At 48.9% G+C, this 13,669-nt stretch overlaps 1 protein-coding gene across 3 annotated transcripts in view; it reads left to right on the top strand.

Moving 5' to 3' along the window:
• The window catches only part of LOC138248832 (galactosylgalactosylxylosylprotein 3-beta-glucuronosyltransferase 1-like), a 430,422-nt gene that overhangs the window by 394,160 nt on the left and 22,593 nt on the right, over positions 1–13,669 (top strand). For all 3 annotated transcript variants that reach the window (XM_069202775.1, XM_069202777.1, XM_069202776.1), the window contains exon 5: positions 12,841–12,943. In XM_069202775.1, the coding sequence (XP_069058876.1) occupies positions 12,841–12,927 (87 nt within the window). In that variant the 3' untranslated portion in view covers positions 12,928–12,943. The remainder of the gene's footprint in view (positions 1–12,840; positions 12,944–13,669) is intronic.

Here is a 13,669-nt window from a genome sequence, read left to right as displayed (position 1 = left end):
TTCATTTAAACAATTTTATACAGGAATCTCACTGTTGTTAATCACCCCATTGAGGGGCAAACTGGAAAAGAAGAGATAAATGTGAATTATTCAATTCTTGCAGCTGGAAGTTAGGATTTCACTCTTACTGTTTATTCCTTACCAGAGACATTGTGTACTATGACCAGAGAAAGATGAGACATTAAAAGTACAACAGGCAGGTTATACCAACAACAAGAAGCCATATTCCCCATTCAGGTAGTAGGTTATCACCATCCCAGGCTATAGAAGTCTACGTTGCTAGTGAATTTTTAACATCATGGGTTGTAAATAGCCGGGTCTATCTGTATTGCGCCAACCAGCCCAATCACCTTCAGGTGCATTCCTAAGGGTTCCACCTGGAGAAACATTTGTGAATATTCCAATTCAAATTTCGAATGATTTGGCTCTTTAAGGGGTTCAACCACTGTTGGAAAGTGGATTATTGGTAAGGGCAGGTAAGTACCTACACTTAGCAATAGGCCAAAAAACTCCAATAGGTCTAGTCGGGGTCTCAATTTATCTCAGCTCAACCCCTGGTAGCTTGGCAACAAGCAGTTAGGCTTAATTTAGGAGACAGGTGTGTGAACCATTTGAAAATCACAAAACTGTAAATAAGTGTTGGACCTGGCTTTTTGACGGGGTCATCCCCAAACTTTTTGCCTCCTTCCTCCTATTTTTTCTGACCTGTTGTTGTTGGCTTTTGACCTCTGGGCACTTTACCACTGCTAATCAGTGCTAAAGTGCATATGCTCTCTGTGTAAATTGTACTATTGATTGGTTTATCCATGTTTGGCTATTTAATTTACTTATAAGTCCCTAGTAGAATGCACTATATGTGCCTCTGGCCTGTAGATTAAATGCTACTAGTGGGCCTGCAGCTCTGGTTGTGCCACCCACTTCAGTAGCCCCTTAACCTTGTCTCAGGCCTGCCATTGCAAGGCCTGTGTGTGCAGTTTCACTGCCACTTCGACTTGGCATTTAAAAGTACTTGCCAAGCCTAGAACTCCCCTTTTTCTACATATAAGTCACCCCTAATCTGCGCCCTAGGTAACCCCTAGAGCAGGGTGTGTGTGGGTAAAAGGCAGGACATGTACCTGTGTAGTTATATGTTCTGGTAGTGTAAAACTCCTAAATTCGTTTTTACAATACTGTGAGGCCTGCTCCCTTCATAGGCTAACATTGGGGCTGCCCTCATACACTGTTGAAGTGGCAGCTGCTGATCTGAAAGGAGCAGGAAAGTCATATTTAGTATGGCCAGAATGGTAATATGAAATCCTGCTGACTGGTGAAGTCGGATTTAATATTACTATTCTAGAAATGCCACTTTTAGAAAGAGAGCATTTCTTTGCACTAAAATCTTGTTGTGCCCTTCAATCCACGTCTGGCTAGGTTTAGTTGACAGCTCCTTGTGCATTCACTCAGACACACCCCAAACACAGGGTACTCAGCCTCACTTGCATACATCTGCATTTTGAATGGGTCTTCCTGGGCTGGGAGGGTGGAGGGCCTGCCCTCACACAAAGGACTGCCACACCCCCTACTGGGACTCTGGCAGACAGGATTGAACTGAAAGGGGGCTTGGTGCATTTCTTAGACACTCTTTGAAGTCACCCCCACTTCAAAGGCACAACTTAGTATAAAACAGGGCCTATGTCCTACCTCATCAGACACTTGCTGGAGAAGAAACCTGAACCAGAAAAAACATCCTGACAAGAAGAACTGCCTGGCTGCTCAAAGGACTCACCTGTCTGCTTTCTACAAAGGACTGCTGCCTTGCTGTTGGCCTGCTGCCTTGCTGAACTCTTGCCTGGCTGTGAAAGTGCTCTCCAAGGCCTTGGATAGAGCTTGCCTCCTGTTCCCTGAAGTCTCAGGACCAAAAAGACTTCTCTTTTTCACTTGGACGCTCCGTGCGCCGACATTTTCAACGCACAGCTTGTTCCGCGGCAAGAAAAACGCCGCACACCGACGCTGATCGACGCAACGCCTTCGGGACGACCGAAACTTTGACGCACTGCCTTGCAAGGACAACGCCGCCCGACTTCCAAGGAGAAATCGACGCAACGCCTGCCGTGAGATCGAAACTTCAACGCGCAGCCGGCAGAACGACGCGCAGCCGGAAAACAAGCAGGAAAATCCACGCACAGACCCGGGACATCTGGTAATCCCCGCGATCCACAGAAAGAGACTGTCCGCGTGCCGGAAAACGACGCACGACTTCCCTGCGTGAAAAATAACGACGCAAGTCCGTGTGTGCTGGGGAGAAATCGACGCACACACCAGTTTTCCACGTATCTCTTCTCCTGTGGCCCTTTGAGGAGATTTTCCACCAGAAACCAGGTACTTTGTGCTTGAAAGAGACCTTGTTTGCTTTTTAAAGACTTAAGACACTTTATATCACTTTTCAGTGATATCTTTACAAATTCATATTGCAACTTTGATCGTTTTGACCTGAAAATACCCAGATAAATATTATATATTTTTCTAAACACTGTGTGGTGTATTTTTGTGGTGTTATATTATGGTGTTGTATGATTTATTGCACAAATGCTTTACACATTGCCTTCTAAGTTAAGCCTGACTGCTCGTGCCAAGCTACCAGAGGGTGGGCACAGGCTGATTTTGGATTGTGTGTGACTTACCCTGACTAGAGTGAGGGTTCTTGCTTGGACAGAGGGCAACCTGACTGCCAACCAAAAACCCCATTTCTAACATTGGTGATCAGCGGTGAGGATAGGACTTGTGTTTGTGCAGTGACATACAGTAGCTAAGTATTTCACTACCTACCCACAGTGGAAGATCAACTTGATTTTTCATCTTTTTGCTTTTGGTTCTCTCATGTCCTCCTGGATATACTATTGATATTTTGGACTTTGGATTTTGGTATTTCCTGGCAAGACCTTATCAGAATGGGATTGTGTACCTACTCATTCTTTGTACGTACTGACCACCTCACTAAGGCTGACCTAAGGAAGCTTTGCAGAAAATGGGGCCTTCCTGTAGCAAGGAGATCTACTAAGGAGGAAATGCTACATAACTACATAGTCTGGGGGGAAGAAAGATGGGCAGAGAGAGAGGCAGCAAGAAACCAAATGACTAAGTACCTCTCAGATGAGGAGGAGGACTGCTCACATGAGGAGGAAGACTGCTCACATGAGGAGGAAGACTACTCAGATGAGGAAAGAGACCCAGAGAGAGATGCATGGCTCCGAGGTCAAAGGCGGCAGGAGCAACAATTAGAGGAGTATCTTGCAAGGGTTGAGGCAAAAAGACTCTTAGCCCTGGAAGAAGAAAAGATTGCAGCTCAATAGCTGAGCTGTAAAGAGCTGAAACTGGAGGCCGGAAGGGCTGAGTCCAGTTCAAATGGTGGCAGCAAAAATCTTGCATCCAGTACTGCTGAAGAAGGGCACAAGCCCAGAGATGTGGTGCCCAACTTGAAGAAGGGAGTTGACACACCCCAGGTGGTTCAAGGGTATGAGGTAGTTCCCGTTATGCACAGGGTCCCTGAGAAGGATTGCAGAACTGGCACAGGGAGTCATATTCCTACTGGGGGGAGGGACACTTTACTGGCTCTAGCAGAGAGTGACAGAGAAAAGGGTTCCCCCCTGGTGGACGTCCTGGATATAGAGTGTAGAGACATCCCAGAAGAGTATGGGTTGAGTGTCAGGGACAGTCAAATACTGTCTCACCAGTCTCAGAAGGGTGATGTAGAGTGCTTTTTCAAGGTTGAGTCACTGGATGGTTGGGTGAAGGGTACTGTGGTTAATACATGCGAAGGGCAGAGTGATGTAATTGCTGGAGAGCATATGTCTGGTCCTTATTTTCCAGAGCTACGCCAACACCAGGTGGAGTGTGAGTTCTCTGACCCCAGGGAACTTACAATGGAGGCAGACTTCTGGGTGAGTACCAGAGAGTCTGAAGAGGCATTTGGGGGTGCTCCTGAAGGGAGTGGTCTAGGTGGTTCCCAACCAAGTGAGGTGGGAGAGGATTGTAGTGTCCCAGGTAGGTCCCAGGTCCTAGAGGGTTCCATGAGGGAACACCAGGAGGGAAGCCTAGCCTGTACCGTAGGGCCACCTTTTGAGGGAAGCCCCGCAGTGTCAGAAGAACTTGGGGGGGTGACTGTAGCCAGCATCCCAACAGTTCTGGTGTCTGGCAGTACTACTCCTAGTGAGGGGGTGCAGAAGTCCAGACATAGGGTTGAGAGGGGGTTGCAGACCCCAGTGGAGGACCTGGAGAGTCAGGGGTCAGCTCTGAGAGCAGAGCCCCCCAGGAATGACCCAGGTGAAACTGTTTCTGGTTTGGGGGAGACCCAGACTCTGCCAGATGGGCAGAGGTCAGGAGACCTGCGCCAACCAGACTCTTGTGTGGCCCTTGGGGACGGTGTGTCCCTTGTGGGGGGTGAGAGTGCCCCCCAGGAAGTCCTGGCATGCCAGGCAAAGATTCAACTTCAGGGTGGTGACTCTGGGTTGGATAACCAGGTTCAGAGGTTTAACTCTGACCTGGTGGGGGGTAGGTGTGCCCCCCAGAAAGTCCTGGTATGCCAGGCAATGGTTCATCCTCAGGGTGGTGACTCTGGGTTGGCTAACCAGGTTCAGCGGTTAAACTCTGACCTGGTGGGGGGTAGGTGTGCCCCCCAGAAAGTCCTGGTATGCCAGGCAATGGTTCAACCTCAGGGTGGTGACTCTGGGTTGGATACCCAAGTTCAGAGGTTAAACTCTGACCCGGTGGGGGGTAGGTGTGCCCCCCAGAAAGTCCTGGTATGCCAGGCAGTTGTCCAACCTCAGGGTGTTGACTCTGGGTTGGATGGCCAGGTTCAGAGGTTAAACTCTGACCTGGTGGGGGGTAGGTGTGCCTTCCAGAAAGTCCTGGCATGCCAGGCAATTGTTCAACCTCAGGGTGGTGACCCTGGGTTGGAGAACCCGGTTCAGAGGTTAAACTCTGACCCGGTGGGGGGGTAGGTGTGCCCCCCAGGAAGTCCTGGCGTGCCAGGCAATTGTTCAACCTCAGGGTGGTGACTCTGGGTTGGATGGTCAGGTGCAGAGGTTAAACTCTGACCTGGTGGGGGGTAGGTGTGCCCCCCAGAAAGCCCTGGTTTGCCAGGCAGTGATCCAGTCTGAGGGTTCAGACCCTGGGTTGGAAGGCCAGGTTCAGGGTGTCCCCCCGGACCTGGAGGGAGGCGCTACTGATAACAGTGCCCCTACCATGTTGTCTTCTGAGGAGGCCACTCCTAGTTGGAGGGTGCTGGACCCCAGAAGGGAGGGCAGGGGGAGGGAACCCTCACCCCGGGCCCTAGTCCAACCTGAAGGTACAGACCCCAGGTTGGAGGGCCAGTTGCAGGTTAACAGCCCTGCACTGGTGGAGGAATGGTACAGGGAGACTTCTATAAGCACCCTGACCATGTTGGACTCTGGGGGTACCGCTCCAGGAGGGAGGGTACAGAGCGCCAGAGGGGAGGACCAGGCTCTGGCTGTCATCCCTGACCTGGTGGAAGGGAAAGTGGTTAAAGGGTGCCCAGCACCTGGGGTACTGCCCCCCACTCTCCCCAGCCACAGTGGTGGGAGAGCTTCGAGAGGCCTAGGGCCTGGCTCTCATCCCTGGCAGCTGTCAGTAACCACTGTGGCTTGCTGTCCGAGTGGACAAAGTTATCCCTGGGGAGGGGACAAGTGTCACAGCCCGGGGGTAGAGTGGGCAACACCACTGTGTTGGTCCTGGTGGTACTATCCTGCTCCTGGGATACATCTGTGAGCAAAGTAAGGTTAGGCGCTGCACAGATGGGATCCGCAGGTAAGGAGAAAGGTTCCCCATGGGTTGGCTTAGTGGGCCCTGAGAGTATGGACAGTGGGATCCAATTGGAGTCAGGAAGGTGAAGAACTGGAGCATGCCCCAGCTGTTGTGGGCCTGGGTCCTTGTTCTGTCGCCTCAAACAGGGAAGTACATCAGGATAGTGATTGTTCTCCCCTGGCTTTAGGCTGGTAGGGGGTCATGTTGGACCTGGCTTTTTGATGGGGTCATCCCCAAACTTTTTGCCTCCTTCCTCCTATTTGTTCTGACCTGTTGTTGTTGGCTTTTGACCTCTGGGCACTTTACCACTGCTAACCAGTGCTAAAGTGCATATGCTCTCTGTGTAAATTGTACTATTGATTGGTTTATCCATGATTGGCTATTTAATTTACTTATAAGTCCCTAGTAGAGTGCACTGTATGTGCCTGTAGATTAAATGCTACTAGTGGGCCTGCAGCACTGGTTGTGCCACCCACTTCAGTAGCCCCTTAACCTTGTCTCACGCCTGCCATTGCAAGGCCTGTGTGTGCAGTTTCACTGCCACTTCGACTTGGCATTTAAAAGTACTTGCCAAGCTTAGAACTCCCCTTTTTCTACATATAAGTCACCCCTAATCTGCGCCCTAGGTAACCCCTAGAGCAGGGTGCTGTGTGGGTAAAAGGCAGGACATGTACCTGTGAAGTTATATGTTCTGGTAGTGTAAAACTCCTAAATTAGTTTTTACACTACTGTGAGGCCTGCTCCCTTCATAGGCTAACATTGGGGCTGCCCTCATACACTGTTGAAGTGGCAGCTGCTGATCTGAAAGGAGCCGGAAGGTCATATTTAGTATGGCCAGAATGGTAATACAAAATCCTGCTGACTGGTGAAGTCGGATTTAATATTACTATTCTAGAAATGCCACTTTTAGAAAGAGAGCATTTCTTTGCACTAAAATCTTGTTGTGCCCTTCAATCCACGTCTGGCTAGGTTTAGTTGACAGCTCCTTGTGCATTCACTCAGACACACCCCAAACACAGGGTACTCAGCCTCACTTGCATACATCTGCATTTTGAATGGGTCTTCCTGGGCTGTGAGGGTGGAGGGCCTGCCCTCACACAAAGGACTGCCACACCCCCTACTGGGACTCTGGCAGACAGGATTGAGCTGAAAGGGGGCTTGGTGCATTTCTTAGACACTCTTTAAAGTCACCCCCAATTCAAAGGCACAACTTACTATAAAACAGGGCCTCTGCCCTACCTCATCAGACACTTGCTGGAGAAGAAACCTGAACCAGAAAAAACATCCTGACAAGAAGAACTGCCTGGCTGCTCAAAGGACTCACCTGTTTGCTTTCTACAAAGGACTGCGGCCTTGCTGTTGGCCTGCTGCCTTGATGAACTCTTGCCTGGCTGTGAAAGTGCTCTCCAAGGGCTTGGATAGAGCTTGCCTCCTGTTCCCTGAAGTCTCAGGACCAAAAAGACTTCTCTTTTTCACTTGGACGCTCCGCGCGCCGAAATTTTTGACGCACAGCTTGTTCCGCGGCAAGAAAAACACCGCACACCGACGCTGATCGACGCGACGCCTTCGAGACGACCGAAACTTTGATGCATGGCCTCGCAAGGACAACGCCACCCGACTTCCAAGGAGAAATCGACGCGACGCCTGCCGTGAGATCGAAACTTCGACGCGCAGCCCCGCAGAACGACGCGCAGCCGGAAAACAAGCAGGAAAATCCACGCACAGACCTGGGACATCTGGTAATCCCCGCGATCCACAGAAAGAGACTGTCCGCGCACCGGAAAACAACGCACGACTTCCCCGCGTGAAAAATAACGACGCAGGTCCGTGTGTGCTGGGGAGAAATCGACGCACACACCAGTTTTCCACGTATCTCTTCTCCTGTGGCCCTCTGAGGAGATTTTCCACCAGAAACCAGGTACTTTGTGCTTGAAAGAGACCTTGTTTGCTTTTTAAAGACTTAAGACACTTTGGCCCTCATTCTGACCTTGGCGGTCTTTTCGCGAGACCGCCGAGTTACCGCCGCGGTGAAGACCGCCGACCGCGGCGGTATGCCGCTGTGCGCATTCCGACCGCTGGGAGCGTTCCGCCGGGAAACCGCCAGCAGCCACACTGGCGGTCGGCGGAAAAGTGGAGACTGGTCAACCTCCACCGCCACGCCAGCAGAACACCGCCCACAGAATTACGACCCACATATCTGTGTGGCGGTCTTCTGTTGGCGGTGTTCTGTTGGCGGTCACCTCCCCATGGCTCCCGTCGCCTCCCGGAGGACCAACGCACAAGGTAAGTTGACCGTCCGTGAGGGGAGGGGGAGGGGGGGTGTTGTGTGATGTGGGCGTGCATGGGGGTGTGCGTGTGAGTGTGTAGAGGGGGTGTGTGAGTGCGTGTATGCGGGCGGGGGGTGCTGCTGTGTCTATGGGTAATGTGTGCTGTTCGGCAGGTGCGCATGTCTGCATGTATGTGTGCGGGTATGTGTCCCCATTGTGTATGTGTGTGTAGGGGGTGTGTATATGTGCATGTTGGGGGTGTGTGCATGTCGGGGTGCATGTATGTGCATGTCGGGGTGGGGGTGGGGAGGGGGTTCGTACCACCTCTGGGGGGTGGCAGGGGGGTGGAGGGTGTGGGGGGAGGACTCGGGTGGGTAGTGGGGGGTGGGGGAGACCCCTATCAGTGCCAGGGAAGGAATTCCCTGGCCCCGATAGTGCTTACCGCCATGGTTCGCATGGCGGTTCCCGACCGCCAGAAACCGCGGCGGTAGGCAGGGTCATGATACCGTTGGCGGTCTTGGGACGACCGCCGGGCCGGAGTGCGCAAACTCCAGCCCGGCGGTCATGACCGCCGTGGCGGTCGGAGTGGGGAAGTGGCGGTCGATCGCGGCGGTGACCGCCGCGGTCAGAATGCCATTTTTCTGACCGCCGGTCTGTTCGCGGTCCGACCGCCGCCTCTCCGCCGACCGCCAAGGTCAGAATGAGGGCCTTTATATCACTTTTCAGTGATATCTTTACAAATTCATATTGCAACTTTGATCGTTTTGACCTGAAAATACCCAGATAAATATTATATATTTTTCTAAACACTGTGTCGTGTATTTTTGTGGTGTTATATTATGGTGTTGTATGATTTATTGCACAAATGCTTTACACATTGCCTTCTAAGTTAAGCCTGACTGCTCGTGCCAAGCTACCAGAGGGTGGGCACAGGCTGATTTTGGATTGTGTGTGACTTACCCTGACTAGAGTGAGGGTTCTTGCTTGGACAGAGGGCAACCTGACTGCCAACCAAAAACCCCATTTCTAACAATAAGTAAAACACAAAGCATAATAAAAATCCAACACCAATTTATAAATATAGATTATATTTATATGTTTAAAATGACACTAAAACAACAAAAATCCAATAGAGGACACTAGTGATATGAATTTTCAAACATTATGGGGTTTTTTAGCGCATAGGCACTAAAAGCACCAACTGGACATCTGGTCGCACTCGACCAGAGCAAGGTCTAAATTTAAGGCCAACCTCTATGGAGCCCTGCTCGTCTACAGTGAGCGGGAGGCCTCGGTCAAAGTTTTACCTTCTGACTTAGTCTTTTTCTTGAAGATTTTCAGGACCGGGACAAAGTCAAAAGTCGAATCCGACCTCACTGGAGTCCTCTTCGAATATGCATCGCAGGAGTCCTTGGTCAAGGATTCTACGTTCGGACTTAGACGATTTTTCTTGATGGAAATCTTTGTCCCGGACCAACTTGAAATTGAAACCGACCTTCCTGGAGCCCTCCTCAGATCCATTGCACGGGAAGTCTCAGTCAATATTTTATGCTCGGACTTAGAAACTTTTTGGGAACTTTTACTCTCTGACATTAGTCAAACCTCCACAGCAAGCTGATTTTGCGTTGACATCATCTGATTTCCTTTTCACAAGCCCCTGGTGAAATTCTGGAAGTCTGGGGCTCCAGAGCATTTCAGCGGGACGAACTTGCATGTCAGGTCGGGTCGCAGTCGAGTAAGCCGACTTGACTTACGACGTCAAGTCGGGCCACTTATGGAGCTTTATTCCAAAGTTGCTCCTAACTTTTCCAAACTTCTGGATCTTCTTCCAGAAGTTCTTCTAAGGTTTTTAGGAGTCCACAACTCACCCCAAGGTTTTAGACATTCTGAGTTGCTCCTTGAGAATTAGGACTCCAACTCCCAAATTGCACCTAGCTCAAATAAAAAAATGACCACTTTGTTCAGGGCATGATGCAGCTCTCTGGTCAGCTATTTTGTACCTGTAGCAATCAGGGAGTCCCTTCTTGAAGCAGTAGAAGCCAGGCAAAGTTATTTTTGTGGTGAAGCCAAAGTGTGCAGCTGGTGCAGTCCTTCTGTGTGTAGTGTCCAGGTGCAGGCCAGGGGTTCAGCAGGGCAGTCTTTCTTCTTCTTGTCTTGCTCCAGTAGGGATCTGAGGTGGGGTGCAGTTCTTCCAATTTTATCTTTGCTCCTGGAGTGGAAATCAGGGGGTGGCTCTTGACCAATCACATGCAGACCACTGCCCTCTTGAGTGACCACTTCCTAGGAAGTGTGGCAAAAATCAATCCCAGGGAGCAACATTATCCCAAAATCCAAGATGCCAAAAATCCATTCTCAGAGGTTAGGTCTGGCTGAGCCCACCCACTGGTGTGGCTAAGCATCCCTTAACACACTCCTTCCTTAATCTCATCAGGAGGCACCTGGCTGTCTGAGTTTGCAGGGAATGGGGGAGGTACAGTGTCTGTCCCAAATGTCCCTCCCTCCTTTGAAGACTAGTTTGGCCGCCCTCCCCTCCCATATCCTGTTCTACCATCTGCTGAAGCAGATCTCCTCCCACCAGATGCTTCCTTTGTTTCAGCCCAGGCCACTGCACACCTTATCAAGGCAGCCTGGGCAGGCTGCCAGAGGCTGACCAATCAGAGAAGGGCAATGCAGACCTTAAAGTGGTAACTTTTAGTAAGAGTTCTAAAACTCTTTCTAGGTACACGTTATATTAAATTCAGCAGTGGCAAGTTGTTGGATTAATTATACCTTTTAATTTGATACTAAACATGCCATATTTAGCTCCTTCCTATGGAAAATAAGACTTTATCATTTTAAAGTAAAGTGTCTCCATGTTAGCCTATGGAGCCCATTCACTACAATGGGGAAAATTAGTTTACCTATTTTTCCCTCACCAGGGCGTATACAACATTTTGTATAAAGTCCTTTCATATAGTTACACTGCACCCAACCCTGGGGACACCTAGGGCATACCTTAAGGTTGACTTATATGTAAACATAAGGTAGCTTAGGACTTTTCAAGTACTTTTAATTGCAAAGTCGAATTTGGGGGTTAACTTTAACTTGAAAGCAGCCAGCAAGGCAGGACTGCCTTTAGAATGATAGTGGCCACCACACAAGTGCATCTATGGGTGCACTATCTATGCTGGGGTCCCGAAACCTACATACCCTACCATATACTAGGGACTTATAGGTAGGTTCGTACAGCCAATCATAATTAGCCTAATTTGCATATCCATTTTAATCAGACCACAGGCCCTGGGACTGGATAGCAGTGCCCAGGGCACCATCAGAGCTAGAAAAACAGCTGCATAAGTGAAAAATGGGGACAAAAAGTTAGGGGGCTTCTGCAACCAGCCCAGTTTTCCCACACCCACCATCATACATTGATTAAACAGAGGTGGAGTTAAGAATAGTAAATCTGTAATTCCTTGAACATACCTTGATGATATGCTGGTAGTCGATGTTCTGGAATATCAAAATATGTACAGGTTCATTGAATTCACATCGATATTGTGACATAACGTCACGGCCACTGGAATTACGCTATTTCCAGCAATTTTTGTAACATTATAGATTTGCCGCATTTGCCATATAATCCATCATTTGCGGCATAATCTGCAGATTTTAACAAAAATATGGTTTCGAGCTCATTGACCCGTGGTGCCGCACAATGGAAGGCCCCATACAAAGGTTGACTGGTGACCTTTCTGTTACTTACTTCTATATTTGGGAGTTAACCTGGTACTAATGAGGTGCAACCAATGCCCAGACAGTGTGAACAATTTTAAAAATAAGGAAATTATGGAGTAAAACTATCACAAAATGTGCCGAATTAGCCGTTTTCTTGCTGCTTAATTTACTCAACCCTACTGCATAATTTGGTCCTCCCCTGCCACATAATTCCAGTGGCACGGCATACAGTCCTGTGCCCTTTCCTGTGCTGCCTTTCTTTTTCAAATGTAAATAATTAACGAAGACCTCCGCAAGAACCAGGATATGAAGCCCAATCTTTACAAAATCGGTTGACAAAACTGAGGGCTGGAACGCTTTTATTTGAATAATGACCATTTATTGAGGTTTGCCATGAAATGTGACTTCACCCTCAGTATTGCTACCCCTCTATTACAAATCACAGCAGTCTGCCGCAGTGGGAACTCTACCTGTTAGGAGACAGAGCTTCAGGTGGAAGCAGTCTGTGCATCATTCCTCCACTCCATGGATTACTCCCCCTTTATTTCGTTACAATGGCTTGTCACTTCCTTTGGGCCGCTGCAGCATCTGTTTACAACACAGCTATTAATGTGCTCGCATCCTCATCTGTGCAGGGTAGAACTGTGCGGACTGCAGGGTTCTCCCAGTGCACAAGGTGGCAACCTGCCTTCCAATGCTAAACATGCGGTAAAACATAATTAGGGATTCCGGTTTTATGGTGTATTTAATATTTCCATCTGTATTTATTCATATCTATTTTTTTGCCATTTTATTGGTACATATCCATATTTATTTTTTATTTTGAGGATAAATTGTCGTAAAATTGTATAATACCACATTTATTTAACTGATAAACATGAACTCATACTTTGCTGCCTGTTCATTTTGCCAAATTTATAAACCTTATTTTTATTACTGTGTGGATAAGGAGCAATATATTGTAAACATGCAGGCAATGAAAGTGATTGCAATTTGTTAAACCATGTAGGCGCACTGTTTTTCAGGTCAAGCCCAATCTTTTTTTTTCATCTAATTTCAGGTTCTGGTCTGGCACACAAGGACTGAGAGGCCGACACTAGTGAACGAAGGGAAACGAGGATTCACAGACTCCAAAGTGGAGGTCTAGTCACAAGGTTCAGTGTGTGAGTATTACACCCTGTGTAATTTCATAATAACTTAGTTGCAGGGCTACTAGTGGTCAGCTATTCCAGATACTCTAATTACTTGTAAATCTGGGAGCAGATCTATCATTGTTTTGCGTCGCCCTTGCGCCATGCAAGGCGGCATACAGTGACGCCTTACACTGTGAAGTGTGGGTTTACCCACACATTCACCCATGCATTCTGACGCATTCCCAGATTTACCTACACTGGTAGACCTGGAATAAGTCAGAATTGTACGCCTTCTCAGCAGAGTCACAACAAGGCGAAATATTTGCATTTCTCCTCATTGTTTTCTAAATATGCTGCATTCTGCAGCATGCTTAGAAAAGAAGATATTGGCCCTCTTTACAACTCTGGCGGTCGGTGTTAAAGCGGCGGTAACACCGCCAACAGGCCGGCGGTAAAAAAAAATGGAATCATGACCACAGCGGAAACCAGCAACACATACAGCCACTTTAACACTCCGACCGCCACGGCGGTGGCAACAAACACCGCAGCGGTAACCGCCAACAGACAGGCGGAAGACAAGGTTCCGCCCACTGTATTACAAGAGGCCTATCCGCCACCTTTTCCAGGGCGGTACCAACGCCATCAAAAGCATGGCAGAAACAGTGTTCTGAAGGGAAACGACTCACCTCTGGACACTCAAGGAAGAACCAGGACGCCATGGAGCCTGAGCTGCAGGTCTTCGCCATGCTGGTGTAT

Source organism: Pleurodeles waltl, chromosome 8 (assembly GCF_031143425.1).
Source record: "Pleurodeles waltl isolate 20211129_DDA chromosome 8, aPleWal1.hap1.20221129, whole genome shotgun sequence".
Taxonomy (NCBI): Eukaryota; Metazoa; Chordata; class Amphibia; order Caudata; family Salamandridae; genus Pleurodeles; species Pleurodeles waltl.
This window is presented reverse-complemented; position numbering and strand designations above follow the sequence as displayed.